This window comes from Onychomys torridus, chromosome 1, assembly GCF_903995425.1.
Source record: "Onychomys torridus chromosome 1, mOncTor1.1, whole genome shotgun sequence".
NCBI classification, from domain to species: Eukaryota; Metazoa; Chordata; class Mammalia; order Rodentia; family Cricetidae; genus Onychomys; species Onychomys torridus.
This window is the reverse complement of record NC_050443.1, coordinates 161,443,561-161,468,932: the sequence shown is the minus strand read 5'-3', so window position 1 is coordinate 161,468,932 and position 25,372 is coordinate 161,443,561. Positions and strand designations below refer to the sequence as shown.

Sequence of the window (25,372 nt, the reverse complement as noted above, 5' to 3'; positions counted from 1 at the left end):
ATTTGCATTTCTCATTCTCTGCGGGTAATTCTAAATCTGGGGTTAGTCTAATAGGCTTGGAAGAGGGTAATGAAGAGCCATTGGGGTTTGGAAAGCACCCCTCCTTTGGGAAAATTAGGCATGAACTTAGTGACAGAGTAATGATTTCCTATAACATGGAGGATGTTTCATTTCCTAACAAGCTGAGGTTTGTTGTGTGGAGGGTACAGAGACTCTCTTCCAGGCAAGGAACACACAGGAAAATCACCACCAGCAGCACTTGCAATGTCAGGAAAACCAACTGATTCAGCCTAGGAAATGAACAGGCTACATTCTCAGAGCCACAAGAAATGCCAGGCTGTGGTGGCACGGGCCTTTAATCCCAGCACTCAGAATTCAGAGACGAGTGGATCTCTGTGAGTTCAAGGCCAGCCTAGTCTACAAGAGAGTTCCAGGACAGCCAGGGCAGTTACACAGAGAAATCCTGTCTCAAAATACACACACACACACACACACACACACACACACACACACACACACACACAGAATTCACAAGAAACACCTTCAGATCATAAGCAATTTCCCAGATCTGTATCTCTCTATCACAGTAGCCAGGACCTCAGTGAGTCCCTTTGGGGTTTGTAGAAATCCTGTGTTGAGTACCAAGATTGAGCATCCTTCCTCCTGTCCTCATACTTCACATTGCTAATCCCCAGACCACCAAGAACTCTTTTTCAAAATGCCTTTTAAATAGAACATATAAAGGCTCCATAAAATTATAAATTAGTTGTTTGTGTATAAGAGAGACAAAAAAAGGCTTGTGGGTGTTGGGACAAAGTAGAGTCTTTCTTAGCCCCTTCTTCATTACTTTGGTCAATATTTTATACATGATTAGTGCAAAAAATAAACACCTTTGAAAGAATTGGAAATGACGCACAGAAAAATATAGCTGCCTGCAAACTAACTTCTTTTCAATCATGTATTTTTCTGGGACTACTCTTTGCTTGAGTTTGGATTCAAGACATGGGAAAGAGACAGTGTATAAGATCATGATCTACCCAAATTTTATGAATCCTCTACTCAGAGATTCATGGAATGTTACTACTGGATGGAATAGTTTCCTTCCCAGCACTTCGGGAAATATCTGTGGGTAAGCATTTTTTAGTCCAATTACACTAAGAATTTTAATTAACAGAAAAAATACAAAACCTATGTATTGAATGTTTAGTGAACAGATTGTAAAGAGCCACTGAATTTCTGTCACAACACATTTTGCAGACTCTACTCAATAATTAATAGTTGATTTCTGATCATTTGTGTCTGTCTGTATTCAGCTTTGGCTTTCCAAGAAGCCTTATTCTGTGTGTTTAGCTAATAGCACAGTGGGTAGTACATGCTAAGGGTTAAATCACCTATACATCTAATGATCAACTTTCTTTCACCCATGAAAACAGAGCTTCATAGGCTTCAGCCTAACACCAAACACCAACTATTGAAAATAGATTGAATCTTAATGTTTCACTGGGGAGGAATGGAACAATGATATTATAGGTTGCTAGTAAGATAACTTTCCTGATCACAACATAAAATGCATGTGAATTCCTGAAGAACACTCAGAGAAGATATTTTTAAAGTCTATTAAATATCATATCTTCCTGTAGGCTTTATGCTATATAGCCTTTCTTATGTTCATATGTAATCTTATGTATGTTTTCTCCAGTCCTACTCTCTTGAGGACTTTTATCATGCAATCATATTGGGATTTGTCAAAGGCTTTTTCTGCATCTATTAAAATAATCATGTGAGTTTTGTCTTTAAGTCCATTTATATGATTTATTCTATTTACCAACTTACATATATTGAACCAGCCCTGAATTTCTGTGATGAAACCAATTTGATCTTTGATATGTACCTGTATTCTGTTGGCTAGTATTTTATTGAGGAATTTTACATTTGTGTTCATCAGGTATATTGGTCAGTAGTTTGGTTTCCTTGTTGTGTCTTTTTGTTCTGACTAATTTAAGAAGTATTGGTTGTAGTTCTTCTTTGAAAGTCTGGTAGAATTCTGCTGTGAATCCCTCTGGGCCTGGGCCTTCTTTTTAGTCAGAAGGCTGTTTATTAGTTTGATCTCCTTTGTTATAGATCTATTTAGGTTGTTGATCTCTTCTTGGCCTAACTTTGGTAGTTTGAGCAAGAAATGCACCCATTTTTTTTTTTAGGTTTTCCAAATTATTCTAGTACATGTTTTTAAGTATTCCCTTATAATATTTTGAATTTCTTTGGTGTCTATTGTAGTGTTTCTCCTGTTGATTTCTGAAGTTCTGATTTTGTTAATTTGGATCATTTCTTTTTTTCTTTTGGTTAGTTAGGCCAAGAGTCTGTCAATTTTATCTACTCTAAGAACCAGCTCTTAGATTGCTATTTTCCTTCATCACAGTAGTTAGTTAGGCTTTAAATTACTTGTGCCTGGCTACTAAGACCATAGCCTGGGGGGAATTCTGTCCCCTAGACAGTGGCTCTGTTGCTGCTGCTAAAGGCAGCTTTAACTAAATCTCTATCATTCTAATAAAACTTGAGACTCAAAGGCTTGGGTGAAAACCTGTGAGCTTGGAGAGTTAGAGTAGCAACTGGCTGATTTTCTCTCTTAGCTGGCCTGGCATCCCTAGAAGCCTCTCTCCTTCCACACCACCCCAACTAAAAACCCCACACTAAGCTCCTCCCTGCCAACTAGTCGCTAACCCCACCTCTCTAAGCCCACATTAATTTTATTTAATTAATGTAAACACTTTGCCACACTGAAAGAAAACTCCATATGTTGGTTCTTCAATGCCCATCATTCTTTCTTTCTGAAGTAAATTGGTGACGCCAGGAGCTAACACGTCTCACTGTCAATGAAAAGCCCTATGTTTAAAGACCAGCGACCTAAAATATATCTCTGTATGATCTTGAAAACAAACCTAACATAATACAGGTTTGATTTTTATAGATGACTAACTACTAACTTGCATTTCTTAATATCATAAATGGTTTATAATAATAGTTTTCAAGGTCTAGAACTTTACATTTTTAAATGAACAGCATAGGTACAATGCCTTAAACAAGAGTAGGAACACATATACAGTATGTTGTAACCAAAATAACCTTAAATTTGCATCAATATACAAATATCCCTTTAACAAGAATAGATATATATGTATGTTATAACAAAAATAACCTTAGGTTTGTATCAATATACAAAAATACCTTAAACAAGAGTAGAGACATATGTAGATGGGAATATAGGTGTTGTATTCTCTAGACTGCTACCTGTTCTCTGTAGGCAATAGCATCTTTAAGGAACCTGAGAAAATTGAGATAATGGTCAAGTCCTGGGAGAATTGGATATATCATTTGTTGTCCAGTCTCTGTGTAATGGGAAATTACAAGGCTTACCTGAAGTCCTGGCTGGAGTAGTGTGAGGCTGGTCCATCTAAGCCAGCAGCATTGAAGCTCTTCTGCATTCAGAACTCTGAGGAAACTGCAAGAGGCATTCTGAGAGGCTGAATTACCTGGGCCACCTGTTTTCATTGGTGTCTGGTCCCCTTGCTCTGAAAACACACAAACTTTCAAAGGTAACAAATGTGGTAATATTTTATTTGTGCTGAAATGTGGTGATATTTTATTTGTGTTTTAATAAATAAAACTTGCCTGGAGATCAGAGGAAATAGCAAGCCATTTTAAGTAAACAAAGAAGTTGGGCAACAGTAGTACATGCCCTTAATCCTATCATTTAGTAGGCAGGGTCTCTGTGTGTTCAAGGTCACACTAGAGAACAGAGCCAAGTGTAGTGACACACGCCTTTAATCCCAGTACCAACTATAGAGGTCTAGAGGTCTGTACAGACAGACAGAAAGTGACAGAGCTGTGTAGGAAGAGGAAGTGATGTAGCTGGGATAAAAGAGCCAATGAGAGAACAGAACTGAAAAGGCATAAAAATGTGAGTGTACAGGAAGAAGCTCTCTTTGGAAGCTGTGGAATTGGTGAGGTGAGGTTAGCTCTTGGTTTGTCCTATTCCTCTGATCTTTTTTCTAAGGCTTTCATCCCTATATTTGGCTCTGTGTTTTTTATTTATTAAGACCATTTAGAACTTTGTCTGCAAACATACACTATTTGCATTAACACAAGTATAGACTGCATTATACACAAGCCAGCCAAAGGTGGTATTTTGTTTTATGTTTGAGCAGGTAAAATATACATCACCTGTCTTATAGTTTTTCTAGGTTTATTTCTTTGTATCTGTAGTCAAGTTTTTCAAGAGGTCTTCCCCAATCGAACCTGATCTCTATTAACCTTGAATTCACAACCTTTCATTTCCTGTGGAAACAAACGCATAATCTCTTCCCCAACACAGTATGTTTTCTGACTTTTAAAGTTAAGGCATCCCTAAAGTATCTAGGCTGTCTTAATTCAGCATTTCCTTTTACAATCCCATGTCTCTAAGCAGCTATTGTTTGCTCATCAGCATTCAAAAAATTCAAAATCAACACCATACAGGATCCAGACTCCCTGTGTATTTCCCATCTTTGCATGGCTTACCCTTTTTATATTACTTCACTCTTTCATTAAAGACTTTACTATTACTTTTAAACTATTTTTTTCTATGACTGTCTATACCCATTTTCTTCTTTTTTTTTTTCTTAAATATACACACATTTTTAAACACACTGTAACCTGTTTAGAGGTTTTTTTCCATCTGAACCTGCTTTACTAAGTGCCTGCAGCTGTGCACTTTGCAGTGTTCTCTGATGCGATGTGAGATGTGATGATGTGAGGCAAACTTTAAACTGCTAAGTGGTGGTGACTAGGCCCTACGAGTGTAGTTCTGGTGACTGACTCTGCCCCCTTCTCAGGTCTGTGATAGCCAACCCTAAGCCTGAGGCCCCAGTCTGGAGCTGCTTTTGACTGGGAACTGCATTTAACCACGTCAGCTCTAGCAAGTTGATGCCAGCATTGTGGCAGGTGTTTTTACTTAGTTTGCTGTTTCTACTTTGCATACTGGCTTTTTTTCCCCCAAGCTCAATGTAGAAATTCAGACCCCTCGTAGGAACACCAAATATAACAGGCTTTCTTTTGGGCCACCAACCAGCTCCCAAATCATGACACAGAGACTTAATATTAGTTATGAATGTTCAGCCTTATCTTCTGCTCATTTCTTACTAGCTCTTACAACTTGAATTAACCTGTTTCTCTTCCTCTATGTTTTGCCTCAGGGATTTTTACCTTTTTTCTTTCTGTATGTCCTACTTTTCTGCTTTTTGTGTCTGGCTGGCTGCTGGCTGCCTGACTTCTGTCCCTCTTTTTCTCCCTCATTCTTCTCTCTCTTTCTTTTCCTCTTAGTCTCCTATTTATTCTCTCCGCCCACCAGCCCTGCCTGTCCCTCTTCTGCCTAGCTATTGACTGATCAGCTTTTTATTAGACTAATCAGGTGCCTTAGGCAGGTAAGGTTAAACAAATACAACACATCTTTACATAATTAAAAAAAATGCAGCACAAATGTGACACATCTTTACATCATTAACAAAGGCAGCATAAACAAATGTAATACATCTTTACATAGTTAAATATTCCACAACATAGATTCATTGATTCTTTTTATTGTTTTCTTTTTTCTATTTATTAATTTCTGCTTTTATTTTTATTATATCGTGTGATCTACTGGTTTTGAGTTTGTTTCTTGTATTTCCAAATTCTTGAGTTGCATCATTAAGTCATTGTTTTGTGATCTTTCTGATTTTTTTAATGTAGGTACTTAGACCTATAAATTTTTCTCATAGGACTACTGTCTGTTCCAGGAGTTTTGTTGTGTTAGGATTTCATTTTTATTTAGTTCCAAGAATATTTGGTTTCTTTTTTTTGTTTCTTCTTTGACTCATCATTCAGTAATGAGCTATTGATCCCCATACGTTTATATACATACTAGAATTTTTTGCTGTAGATTTTAAGTTTTATTGCATAATGATCAGATATGGTACATGGGATTATTTTGATTTTGTGTGTTTATTAAGGTTGGTTTGGTGTCCAGCATTAGGTCTATTTTAGAATAGTTTCCATGTTCTTCTGAGTATAATGAATATTTTTGTTCTTTGGTGTTTAGGTGGGATATTCTGTAGATTTCTGTTAGGTCCATTTGGTGTAGGTTGTCATTCAATTCTAGGATTTCTCTTTCTCTCTTACCTTGATGACCTATCTATTGGAGAAAGTGGGGTGCTGAATTCACCTACTATTAATGGGTTTGTGTTAGTCTGCGTCTTTAATTCCTTTAGTATACTTTTATGACATTCAGTTGCCAGATTTTGATGCATTTATGTTTAGTATTGTGATAATTTCTTGATTACTTGATCCCTTGATTAAAACAAAGTACCTACCTTTTCATCTCTTATGATTAGTTTTAGTGTGAAGACTATTTTGACAGACATTAGGATGACAATGCCTGCTCTAATTTGCTTGGAGCCTATCTTTAAAGATAAGATAGGTTTCTCATAAACAACAGAAAGATACTTTTTGTTTCTTAATCCATCCTGCTAGCTCTTTGTTGTTGTTAATGTTTAACGTTATTATTGAAGGTATGTGTTGACTGCGGTCAGTTTTTTTGGTTCTTGCTATTTGTGTTCTTAGTCATGCTTTGTATTTCATTAATTATAGTTTCATTTGTTTTCTCCTTGTGCAGAACTTTCTCCTAGTCTACCGTCTGGTAAAACATCATCAAATCTTGCCGATTATATCTTTAAAAGAGGTTCAGAATCCAAAGACTCTGAACACTTTCTAGCACTACAATCACAAGTCCAATATTTTTCAGTTTTCCCCCCTCTAAGGCAGTCAGTTGCTACCTGGTCCATTGCTTCCACTTCAGTGGTCACCTAGAACGATTTTATCATTCCTTTTCCTTTCTGCCCCCCCTCCCCCTTACCTAGCTCTGCTTTGGCCTCCTTCCTCTCCTAGAGGCCTTCCTGGGTACTTACTCCCACCCACAAATCTCTGCAGTTACTTTTCCCTTTGTCAAAGACTTTCCTCCCTAAATCTATAGGAACTTGGGTATCTTCCTTACGTACACCCTCTACCTCCTTTGAGAATGAATTCTTCATTGGCCTGGAGCTCACAGTTAGGCTGGATGGACTGGTCAGCAACCCCCAGGTACCATGCTGTTTCCACTACCCCGGCAATCACGAACATGGACACCATTCCTGGCATTTTTATGTGGGTTTGGAGAATCAAAATCAGGTCTTCATTTTTGTAGGAAAAGTTCATTACCAACTGAGTCTTACACCTGGCCCCTTTGTAATACCTTTTGTTCTCCTTGTATTTTTCTTCATTGTATTTATCCCAATATGAAACAACTTACTATTTTTAATCTTTCCAGAATGAAAGCTTTACAGGAACAAAGAAACTGTCCTAATCGATGCTTGAATCCCCAGTACCTTAAATACTTGGACCATAACAGACCTTTGTAATGCCTGAATGGGAGAACTGATAGAAGACTGGTGAATCTAGAGGCCTCATCAGGCTTGTCTCCAGTATGCTCAGACCAGACTTCACTGTCCTTGGAATGTATAACCATCACACTGTCTTGGACTGTTAATCTTTGATAACTTATATTGTCTTACTTCCTCCTCCAGTGTTAAATAACTTCATCTCAGAACTCCAGTTGCTGTATCATAGTCTACCTTATTCCCATCCAGTTTTTCTTATTTTTTTTTCTAATCTTTCTGGGTTCGTCTTCCAGGCTGTGTGATTTCCCCAGGCAGATTCAGGACTAACTAGAGCGAGCGAGGCAGACAGTGTTTATTGAGCTCTAATGTATGTATTCATTTCTTTTCTCATCGCTGCAACAAAACACCTGTGAAGAGCAACTTAAAACTGCAGAGAAGGTTCGGTGCATGAAGTGCTTGCCACACAAGCCTGGCAACACGACTTTGATTCTCAGAACCCATAGAAGAGTAGAGAAGAGCCAATGCCCACAAGTTGTTCTCTGACCTCCACACTATGACATGAACACTCTTATATAGACACACATCATGCACAGAAACACATCATACACACATATAATAAAAACACATTTTCTAAAGTTTTTAAATTAACTTAAGAAAAGAGGGTTCATTTTGGTTTGCTATTCAATAATACAACTCCATTTGAAAGGAAGGCGTGGTAACAGGACTGTGAGCCAGGAGCAAAGAATGGTGGATGCTGCTGCTCTCAGGACCCCAGCCCATGGAATGGTGCCACGTACATTTAACACAGTCCTGAAATTCCCTCACAGACATGTTCGGAAGCTTGTCTTTTAGTGATTGTAGATCCTGCCAAGTCAGCAATCAGAATGAACTATCACACTGTTCCATCATGTTTCCCACACTCTCTGAGTTCTTAGCTATGAAACAAGAGGACATTGTGGCTAGACTAGATTTGTTTCATTATACAGTTTGTTAAATTGTTAAAGCCTAAGAAACTAAATAAACTTGTGAAACTTTCATTTAATTCATATCAATTCACTCTGTCTTGGGGGAGTTGTCCATGTATATGTTTTGGGAAAATGCTTACATCTACTGGTCATTTCATTTCTTCACGTTTCTAAAAGCTCAAAGCACTAACTGACTTACTTAGGGTTACATACTGTGAGAGCTCATACTAAAACCTACTTCCCTTAGGTGTGCACCACAGTGTTATTTGGTTCAGCTTTGTTTGTAATAACAAAATTTTAAATAGTTAAATGATTTCAGTAATATAGAATTTGCTAAGTAAAAGCCATAGTATATTCATGTAATAAAACGCTAATGTAATTTTAAAAGATAAGAAGGTTTGTGTACTAATGAGAACTAGTCCTCACATAACAATGTTTAGAGTAGTCAGAAACAGTGTAGACTATTCTGTTTCTATATGTACTTGAAACTGTTACATAGAAAGAGGGAAATGAGGTCACAGGGACATGGAGGTAAAAGGGCAACTTCTCACCATAGTCTCTTTTGCTTTTGATTGCTGAGCCATGTGAATCTATTAGCTATTTGCAAACTGAAATTAAATAAGCTGAAAGTAGTCCAAGACAATTCTGATAAAAGGCGCATTTAGAAGCCACTGGACTATGCTTTGCTCTTCTAGGCCAGAATCCTCTGAGACTTCAGGTTTTATCATGCTGCTGGCCCATCCTTCCTTTTGCTTCCTTTGAAGATAGAATCATTGCCTGTTCCCTTCACTCTCCTCCTACATTTCATCTTATTGATTCTTGTGCTAATACATAGTATTCTGTGCCAGACAGACTCACAAATCAGGCAGGAAAGCTGTGTCTGGGAGAGGAGGAGCCAAGGAATGTCAATCATTCTCAATTCAAGGTGAAGATCTTGAGTCTCAGCCTCTAGTGCCAGTCCTTCTTACTCTTTCTTATCTTGCGTTTCAGCTTCTCTGGAAATGGTCTAAAGAACAGAACCTCTTTTGGGGAGGATCTAAGAATCAGTGAAACTACACACAAAAAGGTGCTTATCAAGCACAGTGGATTCCATATGGACAGAAGATAAGGGTTGTTTGAAAATTATTTGAAGCATCTGATGTTACAACCCTATAGTAGCATTGTTATGGGGTCTTTGGCTACACTGCCATTCTTTAGAAGAAGCACAAAGTACCAATATCTTCAGGCTCTAAAACCTCATCCTTGGTACACAGGGGACATCATGAGGAAGCTGAAGTGCAGAGACGCATCAAATGCCAACCATTGCCTCTGTGTTTCAATGGGCTCCCTTTCCAAGGCTTTCCTGTGACCAGGAGAGACCACAGTGCCCATTAGCATCTGCTCTTTAGTGGGGGAAGGCTAGATTTAGAGGTAGAATTTGGATGTTTTTTTTTTTCAGAAGGATTGGAAGGAAGCTTAGTGATGACTTTTATGACAAACCAACAATTTTATCTCAAGGTCTGCATGCCTATAGATGAGAAGGCCCCTAAAGTCATATAGTCCCTTCTGGTTCTAAGATGAAAATACCACAGATAGAAAAAGAAATCTTAGGGGTCAGCTTCACACCTATACTGTCAGTAAACTTAGCGAATAAATTTGCAGTGATAGCACTGCCAAGACCCTCCAGGATCAATCCACACACACACTCCCAAGCCATGACTATCTTACCCACTGTACTGCAGTTTGCTTGCGTCACCAGACATGGCCTGTCTTCATTCAGACAGTTACAACACGAGGACCTGCTCTGGGAACTGAGAAATCAATAGCAGATAAAATAGTTCCATTTCAGTAACAATACAGCCACATATTTACTGATTTTCCTGCTGGTAGCCTCATAAACCCAGTGAAGTTCAGTCCGGTGTAGGCTCCCAGAGAGGAAGATCCTGGCCTCTGTTGTCCTTTCGCCTCTCTACCTTTATACATGAACCCATTTTCCTGAATAGTTTCTGTTTGTTTTGGCCAGGATAATTTTTACTTATTTTCTTTATTTTTGAAAGTTCTTGTGTGTACATTTTCTCAGAGAGGATTCATTGTTGACTCTTCCTGAGGAGAAAGGATGATGTAACCATATGAGATTTCCTGTTATAGTAGCCTTAATAAAATTAAAAAATGGAAGCAGATTAGATATAAATTCTCATATATCCACTATTCATAATTGACAAACATCACTGTATTTTTGTTTTGCTTGTGATATTTTATGTGAAACAAAACATTTAAATATAAAAGAATATACTTGTTTCCCAGTTTAGCTTCATTATTTTTCCAGACATATAACTGAATAATTTCAGATTGCATGCTTCTAGCACACATTTAATATTTTTACTATGTACATGAGAATCTATAAACCATATATAGTATTGCTTGCATGTTTGAAAAGTTGTACAAATCACATAGATTTATAATATTTATATAAGACCACATGAATATGGAGAGATATGCTCATTTTTATTTAACTTTGGTTTTTATTTTATTTTATGGTATGTTTTCATTTTTTAGTTGGCATACAAGTAATGGGTTTCATTATGGCATTTTCATAATACTCGGTTCCTGTTGGCCTCTGACCTCTCTCCTGCCTTCTGTCTGAATGGCCATCCTACAACCCCAACTTCCATATCACTTGTGTCCCACTTCTCTTCCCTCTAAGGAGATCTCCTTTTTCTCTTCTCAGGGCTGTCTTTCTGCTTATGTGACATTTACACACACACACACACATACACACACACACACACACACACACACACACACACACACGTAAGCACAAGTGCATAAACACAAATTAAAATCTAGGAACCCTGTATGAGGGAAAACATGCAGTATTTGTCTTTATGAGTCTGGCTTATTTTGTTTATTGGTAAATATCATGATTTAATTTTTCTTTATAACTGAGTAAAATTCCTCTGTGTATATATACCATGTTTTCTCTATCCATTCATCTAGGCTGACGCTGTTTCTTGGCTATTATAAATAGTGCAGTAGTCAACATGAGTATGCAAGCATCTCTATGGCAGGACTTAGGGTCTTTCTGGTATGTGCCTAGGAGTGGTAAAACTGGGTCATGTGGTTGCTCTAGTATTCATTTTTGGAAGAACCTCCAAAATGACTTCAATCATAATTGCACCTAATTACATGTCTAAGCAACAAATAAAGGTTCCTTTCCTGACCTCCACCCTAGAATGTTTTGTTCTTTGTCTTCTTGATGTTAGCTATTCCTACCAGGGTGAGATAGAATAGTAAAGTAGTTTTAATTGGCATCTCTTAATGGCTAAGAAGATACTAAACACTTTAAAAATATGTATTGGTCATTTGTGGTTTTTGTTTCAAGAAGTACATTTAGTGATTGGAAGGTTTTTCCCCAGGGGCAGGATAGTGTTTAATTTTTGTAGTTATTGTTTATTTATTCTGTATGTGTTGTGTGCAAGTGTCTGTGGAGGCCAGAAATTGTTTCAGTGTCCCCCTCTATCTCTCTCCACCTTCTCTTTGGAGACAAGATTTCTGCTGATCCTGGAGCTCACCAGATTAACAAGACTAGTTGGCCAGCACACTTCAGAGACCTTCTTGTTTCTGCTGCCTCCACAGCATTAGCGTTACAGGCATGGACCACTACACCCAACTTTGTTGTGGGGTGCTGAGGATCCAAATTGAGGCCCTCAGGCTTGTATGGCAAGTGCTCTACCAACTGTTCCTATCTTGGCCTCACATAGTTCTTTGCATTCAACATACTAACCCCTTGTCTGAGGAACAGCAAGGAAAGCTCTTCTCCCATTCCATAGGTAGTCCCTTCACTCTGGTAATTATTTTCTTTGTTATGAATAATCTTTTCACTTTTATGTAATCTGACTAGTTAGTTCTTAGAGTTGCCTTTTTTTTCTGGAAGTTCTTGCATATGCTGACATCTCAAAGTGTTTTCCTTATGCAGTTCTAGCAATTCCAACACCTTACTAAAGTTCTTGATCCATTTTAAATTTTTTTTTTTTTCTCACAGTTGGAGATAGGTCACTAATTTAACTCTTCAGCAAGTCAATGTCTGGTTTCCCCAACACTGTTTGTTGAGGAGGCTGTCTTTTTTCTAATGTATGTTTTGGCATCTTTGTTAAAACGTAAGTGTCTATAACTGAATGAGTTTACTTCTAGGTCCTCTGTGTGCTGTTTTATTGGTCTGCTTATCTGTTTTTGCACCAATACCATGTTCTCTGTCACTGTGGTTCTATAGTATAATTTGAGGTCAGATATTCTGATATCTAGCATTATTCTTTTTGCTTAGAATTATTTTACCTAATCAAGATCTTGTGGGTTCCTGTATGAATTTTATTTATTTATTTAGTGTGAAGAATGTCATTGGTGTTTTAATGGGAATTGCATTGCATCTATAGACTAGTTTTAGCATTGTACGTTTCAAAATATTAATTATTCCCATACATGAACATGAAAGTTCTATTCATCTTCTAGTGTCCAAGTTTCCATGATAGATGCTGTCACCTCCAACCAGAAACCAGTTAGTTATACCTGTAACTGTTGTACCAATATTGCACCAGTGAGCACACCTCGATAGGTGGGTTGGTATGGCAGCATGCAGGGGCCCGCACAAGATAATGATTATACTTTATTGCATACATATATATATATGAAATTCTCAGGAATACAGAGGCTTTTTAAAAATACTACATGCTGATGGTAGGTTCTGGCACCTTAGGCCTTGCCATTCCTCCTACTGATACCCCACTGTTAGGTTTACCAGGAAGGTAATGATTTTAACTACCAGCCTTTTCTAGAATTGGTTTCCTTGACTGCTAGGAATTATTGAGCATTGCTAGATTTTCTATAGAGTGCTGCCAGAAAGTATTTCTGTGTATATATTTCTGGTAAACTGCTAAAGAGCAGGAGAATGAGAACTAGAGGAAATGGGGAAGGGGTGAGGATAGAGACAGAAGAGGAGAGACTTTCAAGTTTCTGGGAGCTAGTTGTCATTTATTTTGTCATTCTTTATAAATATTTACTTTTGAACTTAATTTTATATTTGGTACATTTGATCTCATTGCAAAGATGGCCACACAATCAGTTTTCAGACATAAAACACCTGCATGTGTTCCTGCCCTCAAGCTCAGTGCCATTGCCTGCTGTAACTGCAACCCCCTGAGGGCCCCTTCAGAGCCAATCCCATGGCTGGAGTATGTAGGACTTTCCCACCCGGTCCTCTCCAGCTTCCTCTCCAGCTTCCTGCATGCTTTCTGCAGCACTGCTGGGATCAAGGTCCAGCTGTTTGAGCCTCTGCCAAGATAGAGTGTCTCTCCACTATACTCTAGGCTCAGGATCCAAAATCTGCAAGGGGTTAACTGAGAGGGACAGATTGGAAATGGGGTGCTTAGCCCTGAGACACTGCAGCCGCAGATCCAGATCCTTTGGCTCACTGTGAACTAAATCATGCAGTCACTCATTATTTCGTTGAGTATATTTTTGAGTGTTCATTGTGTGCTGGGATGTCCATAACCCCAGTCTTTGTGTATACCGATTTGCTATATTTTCTTCTCATAATACAAACTCAAATTCCTTAACTGTAATATGTTAGTCTATTGGATTATTTATGCATGGGATTATTCAAACAAGTTCCAGAAAGCTCAAGAAGCATTTATATTGTCTAGAATATTTCTGTGTAGCAGTGTTCTCTTCTTTCAAGCTTTCCTGCCCCCAAGTAATTTTAAACACAAGATAGGAAGTTTAACACACGGCAGAGGAGATGAAGAATGATCCCGCCTCAGAATCAACCCTATGGCAAGTGCAAAGAGAGGTGCCTCAGCAGGAGCGCGGAGTGAGGCCCTTCGGAGGAGGGGAAAGCACACTTAAAGAGCTTTATAGAGTCTCCAATCAGCTTTCTCCACTGTTTGGCTTCGAGGTGTCAGACTAGGTTTTACAGGTCAACAGGGCTGTTCTAATGACTTTTTAAGCTTCTCCCCATTTGGAGGGAAAGGCTCCAGTTTTATGGAATTACCTGCCCAGAAAGTAGGCTGGGTGTTAAAATTCTGAGTAGACTACCCCTCCTCCTTGAAAGCAGCAGGCAGAAAAAAAAAAAAAAGGTCCGGAAATTCCTGAGCATTGGGAAGCCAGCCCTAATGCAATTACGTGAAATAAAAGAAGGGGTCAGATAATATGGGGCAAAGGTTTTTCCTCTTAAAGTAAAGGGCCAGGTAAACAAAACCAGCTGCCCTGGAGCCAACAAACTCTCTTCATTAAGCATTTGAAGAAGTTAATGGGCATAAGTGGCTAATTGTAGTGCAACCCTAAAACTGAATCTTGCAGCTGGATGACAGGGTATCCCATGGACGAGATGGAGGAAAAATCGAAGTAGGATGTTTTGACCAATATCTCTGTGAGATGACTTGGGTGTCTTAGATGGGGCAAGCTTAAATGTATATGCTAGTACAATAGGATCTAGAATAGGTTTTACTTAGTACATTGTATGAAATTTCATGTACACTAACTATGAAAAATTCTGGAAGGATATTTATCAGAACTGAACAATGATTCAAAGTGTTGGTCTTGTAAGTTACTCCTCATTTTATACTTCTGTTTTGTTGGTGCTTATTTTTGAATTTGCATTTATCTCTCTTATAATAAAAAGACAAGCTTTTAAAAAATAAGATGAAGTAAATCATATAGTAAATACAATTTTAAATTTTATTTAAATGTATAAGAAAGTTAGTGAATAAATTGATTAGAGGATCCATTTGCTTTGAATACTCAGCCATTCTTGCCACGTTTGGTGTGACCTGCCAGTCTAGAGACAAGAATGACAGTGGCTGCCATCAAGCAAAACAGACTGTTCTGATCATGAACAAATGTTTCAACTGTCACAATAGTTATGGAAAAGTTATTTCAACACAGCCTTCCTGGCTGCACCCATCAATTGAGCGGCTCATTACTTTGTGTGACCTTAGAGAAGTTGAGGCTTATAAGGGTTTGGAGCAGATCTGAGATTTACTTGGAAGTGTTAACTCTGGGGTTCTGAAATCACCCTGCTGGGGTTTTATATGGACGTGTCTAGAGTTTCTCTAGTGGAGAGTTTTCTTTGCTCTCCTACTGCCGGTTTCTTTCTTTGTACTTTCTCTGTCTTCCCAATCCTCTGCAGCCCTTGCTAAACCAATTAACTCTTGTGGAGACTGGTGAGTAGCTAAGAATCCTCCTTATCTTCTGTGGGCAGAAGACAGAAAGGAAGAGAGTTGTCCTCAAATCTCTGAAAAATTAGCATCATCTAGCCTGGCTTCCTTTTACCCACCCAGTCTTTGTTAGAAATCTGTATCATTGGAGCTGGGGCGGTAGCTTAGTAATAAATAAATGACCCTCATCATCACGATTAGCAGCCTGCTGGTGAGCACAGACTGCTTTGCTTCCTTCATACCCGTATCTGTGTGCTCTATTGGTCTATAACTATGACACTATGGAGAAGTATTACTGGTACCCATGTGCTCTGATAAGCAGGGCTTCCAATAGGCTGAGGTAGGAGGCCTCTCAGTGAATTGAGGCCAGCTTGTGATGTACAATGAATTTTTCTAGACTAGATTTCCTGTCTAAAATTAGAAAATCGAGGCTGGGCGGTGGTGGCACACGCCTTTAATCCCAGCACTCGGGAGGCAGAGGCAGGCGGATCTTTGTGAGTTCACGGCCAGCCTGGTCTACAGAGTGAGATCCAGGAAAGGCGCAAAGCTACACAGAGAAACCCTGTCTCAAAAAACCAAAAAAAAAAAAAAAAAAGAAAGAAAATCAAATATAATAAAAGAGGCTTCAGGGTTATCCAGTTCATGCTATGTTGTTAATTGATCCCCTTCCCCTCTCTTCAGAATGATCCCAAATTTTAGTGACCAAAGTTCCTGTTTCAATAATTTAAGACAAAAGTGAATTTAAGTTGCAAATGAAATTCTCAGGCTAATATGAGGAGTCCTTTGACATCGAAATATAAACTAGACTCAGACTGAGGTTGTTAGAAAGATGCTGTTTTGCTTAGGGCAGTAAAGGGGTTTGGTTCCTTCATTGGGTCAAAGGTACAGGTAATGCCCAGGGCCATATTTGAGAAATACTTTAAAGGGTCTCTGACTTCTCTGTGACCTTCCCTTATTTGCTTAGTAACCTCATCTATCGCCATAGTTTTACCCATGACTTTTAAGCTGAAGAAAAGACCGGGTCAACGTTGCCCATCTCAATTTTCTGCTATCTCTAACTAGCTGCTATATATTTCATCTTTGATATTCTGTGTATGTTTGATCTATCAAACTGCATCCTTCATCTCTTTGACAAGCTGTGGCCTGACTCTAATGCCTAACTGTCCTCAGCATAATGTTCTCTTGAGCTCATGGTCGTCCTTCACTGCGTGCCTCGATGTCACTCAGAAGGAAATGTTGTGAGTGCTTTCGTCACAGTTGGCCACTTGCATGTCTTGACGTCTCCCCTTGTTTAGAGCCACATCACTTCTTGCCCACACCATCGAGGTGACTTTGTCCACTGGCTTCTCTGCCTGGAGCTCTTCCAGTCCAAATTCAGTCTTTACGAGTAGCCAAGGAACAACCGGGAATAATTGGATCCAGCTTGTTAGGTTAAAAATGGGGTCAATAATGGGCTCTGAAAGGCTTAAGTTAAAGTTTCTGTTGGAGCTCCTTCTCCTGTACTGAATGAAGGAGGACTTGCACTATTTCTGGGTCCAGATAAACAGAATGTCAGTCACTGAGCAAACAGTAATCTGGAGCATATTTCTCTCTGTTCCCCCGCCTGCAAGGAATCCAGAGTTTGTCTTTACTGATACATATTTTCCTCCTTCAAACTTTGTAGTGGATGAGAGTGTTCTCCTCTGGAAAGATGCCCTCCCTGCAACCCCAGCCCACAGCCTTTCAGTCAAGTTTCTGCTACCTTGAGCCTTTAAGTAACCTGGCAGAGTATATTTGGTTATTGGATGTGCTAGGGTCTGTGGTCAGTATTTTTCCTTATTTGTTCACCATAGCAACCCTATAAAAATATTACAGACTTGAATTTTTAAATTTTTTTTTACATTTTTATTTATTTTATGTGAGTGTGTGTGAGAGAGATAGAGACACACACATGGTGGGAGAGTGGGAGGGAGCAAGAGGGAGAGCACACACATGTGGAAGGCAGAGGTAGGCCTCATGAATCAAACTCCGATCATCGGCTTTTGTGGCAAGCACCATTGCCCACTGAGCTATCTTGCTGGCTCCAGGCTTGAATTTTTTAACCTGTCATATAGAAAGAGAAACCCAGATATATGTGTATGAAAATGTTATAACTAAATCCATTACTTTTTATGCCAACTTGGAAAAAAAGGGGTGGAGATCAAATATCATGTGGGTAATAAGTGATAAAGCATAGTGAACCAGGGTTTTTAACTCTAAGTTCTATGTAACTTGGACAAAGGAATAAAAGAAAAGAGGAAAAGAATGAAGGGACCGTAGATCAGATGGGTTAGTCTAAATGTTTGTGGAGAATCCTACATACTGAAAAATTACATCTGGCATCTTTGTGTCAATAACTATTAAACTCTATGTGTTGCCAGCAAAAATGATAAACACTGATTGTTATCATAGTTACTGGGAAATGAATGTAGAGAAAAGGAGAAATTACAATATGTTTGCTTGAGTGTTGAGAGACTAATTACAGCATGCTGTTTGTCATAGAACTTGTCACCATCTAAGTGTTCATTTCTTCAGCTGTACATTATAATAACAGTGCACAGCTTGCTTTGTTTTAATTTTAATGATCCCATCCCAGCATGCCCAGTTTTCATGTAATGCATGATCAAGCTCAACTTGTTAAAAAATTAGAGATGGTAATAATGAAATACTAGAGAGAAGAGGTTATGAAATGTTAGGGCAGAGGCCATGACTAAAACTATGTTATACATAATAAATGTTTGTTGAACTTGAGTTTGGCATTTGAACCAGAGATGAGGTAAAATATCATATTATTGTTTTATTCCATTATATAAGTAACCACATCTTCTGACAATTTCTACTTTTTAGGATTCTATACTTATGCATAATTTTACCAACTAGTGTCCTGTGTCTTAAATGAAGTTAGAAAGGTTAGAAAACAAGAAAAGCTTTTGTGTACCTTCTGTGTGCCTGCTGTGTATCAGGCATCTTAGGTTTATTATCTCCTTGATTTTATAATTAGCCTCAAGGAGCAGATATGTCACCCCTCTTTCATTAATAAGAAAACTACCAAACATGGTGGCACACATTTGAAATTTCAGAAGTTAGTAGGCTGAAACAGGAGGAATACTGTAGTTCAAAGCTAACCTGAGCTACATAGTGAGTCCAGGCAAGCCTAGACTACAAAGTGAGCCCTTGTCTGGAAAACAAACATGCAAACAAAAACTAGACAGATGATAGATAGGCAGGTAGGTAGGTAGGTAGGTAGGCAGGCAAGCAGGCAGGCAGGCAGACAGGCAGATAGTTTAAATATGCCAGAACTGAGGTCTGTAGAGACCAGGAAAGCCTCTGAGATTATATAAGCAGCAAATGCCAAATCAGGAATCTAAACTCAAATGTCTCTGTCTCCAAAAACACATTTTTCTTTGTTTTTTGTTTTTTAACATATCAGTCATTTAAACATTGAGTTCTTTGGAAATATCTTATGGTGGTGAGAGAGGCTAATAGAAGGCTGAGTAAGACCTGTCTCCTTCCCTTACTTCAACTAGAGCACCTGTTTACAATAAAAGATTTTTAAGCCTGACCATCCCATACAACATTAAGAAGGACTTTCATATAAGTCTGTATATATTGATGGATAGATCTTTTATTTCAAACAAAAGAAAATCTATCATTAGTTATCAATCAATAAGACTTTAGTGGATTAGGCTAGTCTTATGGGAATCATAAGCATTTAAAAATTTACTTAATTCAGATTTTGCCCAGATAGGAGTAAGGTGGAGGGGTTCTAGGTGATGGAGGCCACCTTACCTGCAGCCCATGTCTGCTTAGTCTTCGGAAGAAGCGGTTCAGAAAAGAGGAGCACATGAGGTGGTGAGGTGGGCCTCTTTTGGTCAAATGTTCACAAGTGTCAATGCAGCTTGATGATTCTCTTAAGTCCCTAATGAAAACCAGACTGAAAGCAGATCAAATGAGCACCAGCCCTGTTGGATCAGCAGAGAGCTTTGGGGCCAGTGTATGGATTTCTTTATATTTGTTTGTTCATTATTTACTCATTGATTCATCCAAATGATGGAGAGGGGGCTCCACTATAATGAGTTTTACCATGGAAGCAAGCTAGAAACTGGAAACCCTTGAGACTTTTGGCTGCACTGCATCAGAATTTTACTCTGTTGTTTATTTTCTTATTTAAAAGTGGAAACCTAGAAAATGTTTGGGTGTTCCTTTGAAACTCTCCCATGCCTTTGTTGCTTTAAGGTAAAGATAGAGACAGCCATGAGACTGGAGGCTAAGTCCCTTTCCCAAGAGAAAAAGTGTTTCCCCAATTGCCCAGTTTAGATTATATAATATCTGTCAGTTCCCAGAGAGCAAGAAATGGGTTTTTACCTGAGCAAGGCTGAAAAAAGTTACAGTAGCTGACAAATAGAATTGGAAATGGAGAAAATACAAAGAATATTATTTTCTTGAAAAGTATCAAGAGTCAAAATCTATCCTGTGATGGATACAATCCTAGGTGGTTTCCTCAGCAAACAGAGACTTCTGATAAGAGAAGTATATTTCCAGTCCCTCTTCAAGATTTTATCTGACTCTTATTTTATTTTTATTCCAGTTGCTACATTGATGGCCGGGTGGTCAAGGTGATGGACTTCCTGAAAACTCGTCTGTTAGATACACTCTCTGACCAGATTAGGAAAATTCAGAAAGTGAGTAGAATTATCTGTGATCTGACATGTTTGGAAGAAAGACAAGGAAGAGGTCACAGGATCTCAACTGGAATTTAGTGCTGTGGGAACCAGGCAAGGAAAAGATTCCAGATGGATGTGGCCACATCCCCTTCTTTCAGTGATGATTGTGGATCATTGTTTTTCACATTTCGAAGGGTTTATATTTGTCACATCAAGATCTAGAGCTGTTCTAACAAATGATTTCAAGGGTAAGGAACTCTTACACACTGTTGGTGGGGATGGAAGTAGTATAGTCATGGAGAACAGTGCAGAAGTGTCTCAAAAACCAGAACTAGAACTACACATGACCCAGTCATCCAAAGCATGGCCATCATATCAAAGAGCTACTCACAGTCTCATGCTTCCTGCAGTGCTCTTGAGAATAACTGAGATACAGAGTCAACCGAGATAGCTATCGATGGACAAATGGGTGAAGAAACAGTGTAATGTTTCTTATGTAATGAAGAATGGAATCCTGTCATTTTTAGAAAAATGGATGGAACTGGAGGTCATTGTGTTGAGTAGAATGAGCCAGACTTAGAAAGACAAATACTGCATGTTCCTTTCCCTGTGGAAAAGGTAAGACAATTCATTCAAACTAGAAAATAGCAGAAGTTTGGAGAGAAGAGAGAGCAGCGAATAGAGAAGTGAACTAAGAGGTACCATGATGCAGTGAAGTGGTGCAAATGCATCCATGTGTCCAGGGTAACACCATGATGCAGTGAAGTGCTGCAAATGCATCCATGTGTCCAGGACAACAAGGTGACTGTTCACAGTGAAGTAGTGCAAATGCATCCATGTGTTCAGGGTAACACCATGACACAGTGAAGTGGTGCAAATGCATCCATGTGTCCAGGGTAACAAGGTGACTGTTCACAGTGACACAGCTTATCAGTACCTGGAAGAGAGCTCAGAGGCGTTAAATGTAAAGACATAACAAAGAGGTAAAGCCCTTCATCATAAAAACTGAAATAGTGCACACAGTATCCTATAAATATGTGCAGCTATTATAAATTAATTAAAACAAAAAGTAAAATTCAAAGAATAAAAACTCCACATGGGAATCATATTAAAGGTTGTTAAAACAAACAACAACAAAAAAGAAAGCAGACTTTTTTTTCATCCTTCCAACTTTGCCCTCCATTTAAAAAGTGAAACTAAGTGAGCCCCAGGAAAGGCGCAAAGCTACACAGAGAAACCCTGTCTTGAAAAAAACAAAACAAAACAAAAATAAATAAATAAAAATTAAAAAAACAGTGAAACTATTATTTTTATTTAAAGGGCTTCTTTTTTTTTTGTTTTGTTTTGTTTTGTTTTTATTTTTCAAGACAAGGTTTCTCTGTGTAGCTTTGCACCTTTTTCCTGGAACTCACTTGGTAGCCCAGGCTGGCCTCAAACTCAGAGATCCACCTGGTTCTGCCTCCTGAGTGCTGGGATTAAAGGCATGCGCCACCACTGCCACTGCTGCCACCACCACCCAGCCTTAAAGGGCTTCTTTAATGACAAGTTTGCTTGTTTTCTTTTCCTGGGGATTCACTTGGGACTAGTTTAAAGGGATAATCATTGCTCATATTCACTGAAGTTCTGGTTTTGAGAGCTAATGATTCTGATCCATATTTACATCTTTCTTAGGTATCTTAGAATCAGCCATGTAAGAGTTGAGTTTTGTAAAAAGGAAGAGAAAATTAAATCTTATTAAGCAATTGCATGTAGTTCTTTCCAGCAAGACCCCTTTAGTTATTGGAACAATCCATAACCAATGGTGCCCATTAGTAACATGTCCAGTCTCTTGCCACTCTGGTTTAGTGTGGCTAGAGCTGAGAGCTCTGCCTTGAATAGTCATCTGTCTAGTGATTCTGTGTGTTACAGGTTATAGGATCACGTTTTGAAATATAGTAGGTTCATTCATTCTAAATAATGAGGCTCTTGTAAGTTCCACTAGGCGTCAGCAAAATACATCTTCTACTGTCCAGTAATGTTCTTTTCTAGAAATTTGCACTCTGTGGATACTCAGCTATCCATGTGAGCAGATAAAATACTTCTCAATAAGTAGTCCGTTTGTAAATGTGGGATGGATGAATAAGTAGACCAGTGAATGAATGGTTCATGTGTAAAACTATCTCTGAAAGAAAATTCTACTTGAAGCCATTATAGAAAAGCACCATTCAGAACAAAAGTGGAAGTCTGAACCCTTTTTATATTCTCATGCTAATGTCATAGTCAAATAACATACAGCTTCCATGTTCGCTTATTCTTGGGGAATGTTAAAGCATGGGAACTCTCAAGACATCCTAATGTAATCACCATGGGACAAGGGACATTGACCAGAACCTTTTCTATCACTGCCTTCTATTAGGCAAGAAGAACTAAATGATCTGAAATATTTCTGCCAGTCTGTTTGGCAACAGTTTGTGAAAAGTATTGTGAGCACCAGGCAAAATGCCAGATGCTGGAGATAGAAAATAGAATAAAATGTGGCCTCAAGGAATTAAGTTTTAAGTTTTAATATTTGACTAGATTGGAACATGTTGCCTGGTGCAACAGAATATCAACCTATTGTTGATCATGGTAGTGCATGCCTATAACCTAGCCCCTGGGAGTCTGAGGCAAGAGGATCATGAGTTGGAAGCCAATCTTGGCTGATGAGACTCAGCCTCAAAATCAAACAAAAATCAACACACAGAATGTTACAGCTTTCTAGACTCACTGTGCTAATTCAAGTGTTGCTCTCTAGAAGAAATTTTCTTTTATTCCTTTACTTGTAAGTTAATTCTCTCAGGCAATATGCTTCAGATAGCCTTCTAAGTGTTTGTATTACAACAATGTACAAGATAGTCAAGTCCATTTATTTTGGATTCTTCTATCTTTGAACCCAATTAAAAGATTGTTGTTAGTAATAATATTGACCAAGAGAGACAGTTTTAACTGTATTCACGTTATTATTTAAGTGTAGCAAGTGAGTTTAAGTTAAAACAAAAATGAAGGTGTTCTCTCTCTGCTTCACCCTTTATCTCTGCATGACCCTTAATCATCACAGAACATTCAAAAGCTAAAGGAGCAAAACTTACTTCCTGGTTTATGTAGGGTCCCAGATGAAAGAACTAAAACCATATGGAAAATTGAGATTCAAGCCTTTAAAAATATGCCTGATGCCCTTGAAGTGGCCTCCTACTTCAGGAAGAAACAGTGGAAACCTTCAGGAGGAATGACCTATAAGTAAAAGGCTCCTGGAAAGGAGGGCTGGACTTAACAGCAAGATCAGGCATCATCTTTTGGCCATGAGAAACATAACCTGCCCAGAGGTCCTTTCAAGTCATGGCCCCTATACTGGTTTTCTATGACTGTATAAGCAATCATTCCAAAACTTCATGGCAAAAACATTTGTTATGTGATGGAACAGATAAGTGGGAATTTGCACAGAGCATAGCAGGGATAGTTTCTCTGCTCCATGGTAGCTGAAACTATTAGCTGGAAGATTTGATGGCTGAAGTTCATCAAGATTGTCACATAAGATTAATCAGAAGTCATTTTTACCCAGCTGGTGGCAGCTTTCACCTTAGTTGGGGCTGAGAGTCAGAATATCCATAACTTTATTTCTTTACCTATAAAGGGGAGATGCTGAGAATTCTACATTCCTTCTTTTTTAAGGAAGTTCGGAAGGTCACACACAGCTGGTCTGTTAATTCATATTGAGCAATAGTTGTTATTAGTGTCACTTTGTTAGTTATTGCACTCGTTTTAATAATTTTTGTGACTATAAATGCTCCATACTACCTTTATTCTCCATGTGTTCTTTGCCTTTTTTCTCTTTCCTCTTTCTTTGAACCCTGGAGAATATAATAGGTGATATTTTTGGCACCTGAAAGGCAATGACTCAATTGTTAAAAGCAGCTGTGGTTTCCAAATTTGGACTGCCATTTAGAGAAGAGTTCTGTTGTCTCAGCAGTCAGTGATTATCAGGTTAGAAGAAAATCTATATGATACTTTTGGAAACCAGTGAAATGTCTGGACAACCCACACCTTTGGATGAGCGCATACTCCTTTCTATTAGAACAAGAATAATCATCTGTACTGGGAGGTGAGTCAAAGGAAAGAACTGAGACTCTGACATTGCAGAGAAGGTCAAATGGGAAAAGTGAGAGACATTAGGACACAACGCAGATGGTACAGTGTGGAGAGCTGGGCTGACTCCAAAACAATGACGTAAGAACCAAGAAGAACCACTTTGGCTTAACTCATTTGGACTCTATGATTTGTGTCTTCATCTCCTGGAGGAATCGGAGGAGGAAATAACACTTTTTACATTATTTTCAGCAATTCAATAAGCACAGGAAGGAGTTGGTGAAATCCCAGTCAGGAGGAAAGTATTTCCACAAGTACTGTCCATATGATTGCAGTTTGAATATTAAATGAACTGTAGCAGGCTTCCTCAATATTTGAAAAGTTAATTTCTACCTCCTTCCTTTGTACCCTTCTCATTCATGTATCAGTGTTTGTGCCATTTGTAGTATTTTCCAGACTTCTGAGAATACAAGGGTAAGCAAAACAAATGTGATGCTTGTTCTCATGGACCTTACAGTCTAGTGGGGAAAGCAGTTAATGAAGCAGTTGATAATGGAGTATAATGGTGGTTGGAATAGTGTGATATGGGAACTCATTGTGGCATGTATATATCTTTTTGGTTTTTCAAGACAGGGTTTCTCTGTGTAGTTTTGGTGCCTGTCCTGGATCTCACTCTGTAGACCAGGCTGGTCATGAACTCACAGAGATCCGCCTGCCTCTGCCTCCCGAGTGCTGGGATTAAAGGCGTGCACCACCACCGCCTGGCTCTGTATTTGACATCTATTAACTGTTTATTTTGTAGCCTATGCAAAGTTTCTTTCTAACCGCCCAGGATTAGAAATGCTTTCAAAGCAGAAAAGCAGTGTTCTTAGTAAGAGGATACCAGGGTGTTATTGGTGAGAGGATACCAATGTGACCCCACAGTCAGTTGAGGTGCCTGCCCTGGAAGTGAGGGTTGGGTGAGAATTTTCAAGCTTTTGTGCTATCAGACA

General features: G+C 38.7%; 1 protein-coding gene across 3 annotated transcripts in view; it reads left to right on the top strand.

Annotated features, from left to right (window-relative positions):
- Window positions 1-25,372, top strand: part of Hpse2 (heparanase 2 (inactive)) — a 610,759-nt gene that overhangs the window by 439,002 nt on the left and 146,385 nt on the right. For all 3 annotated transcript variants that reach the window (XM_036198538.1, XM_036198539.1, XM_036198542.1), the window contains one exon: window positions 20,204-20,297. In XM_036198538.1, coding sequence (XP_036054431.1) covers window positions 20,204-20,297 — 94 coding nt within the window. The remainder of the gene's footprint in view (window positions 1-20,203; window positions 20,298-25,372) is intronic.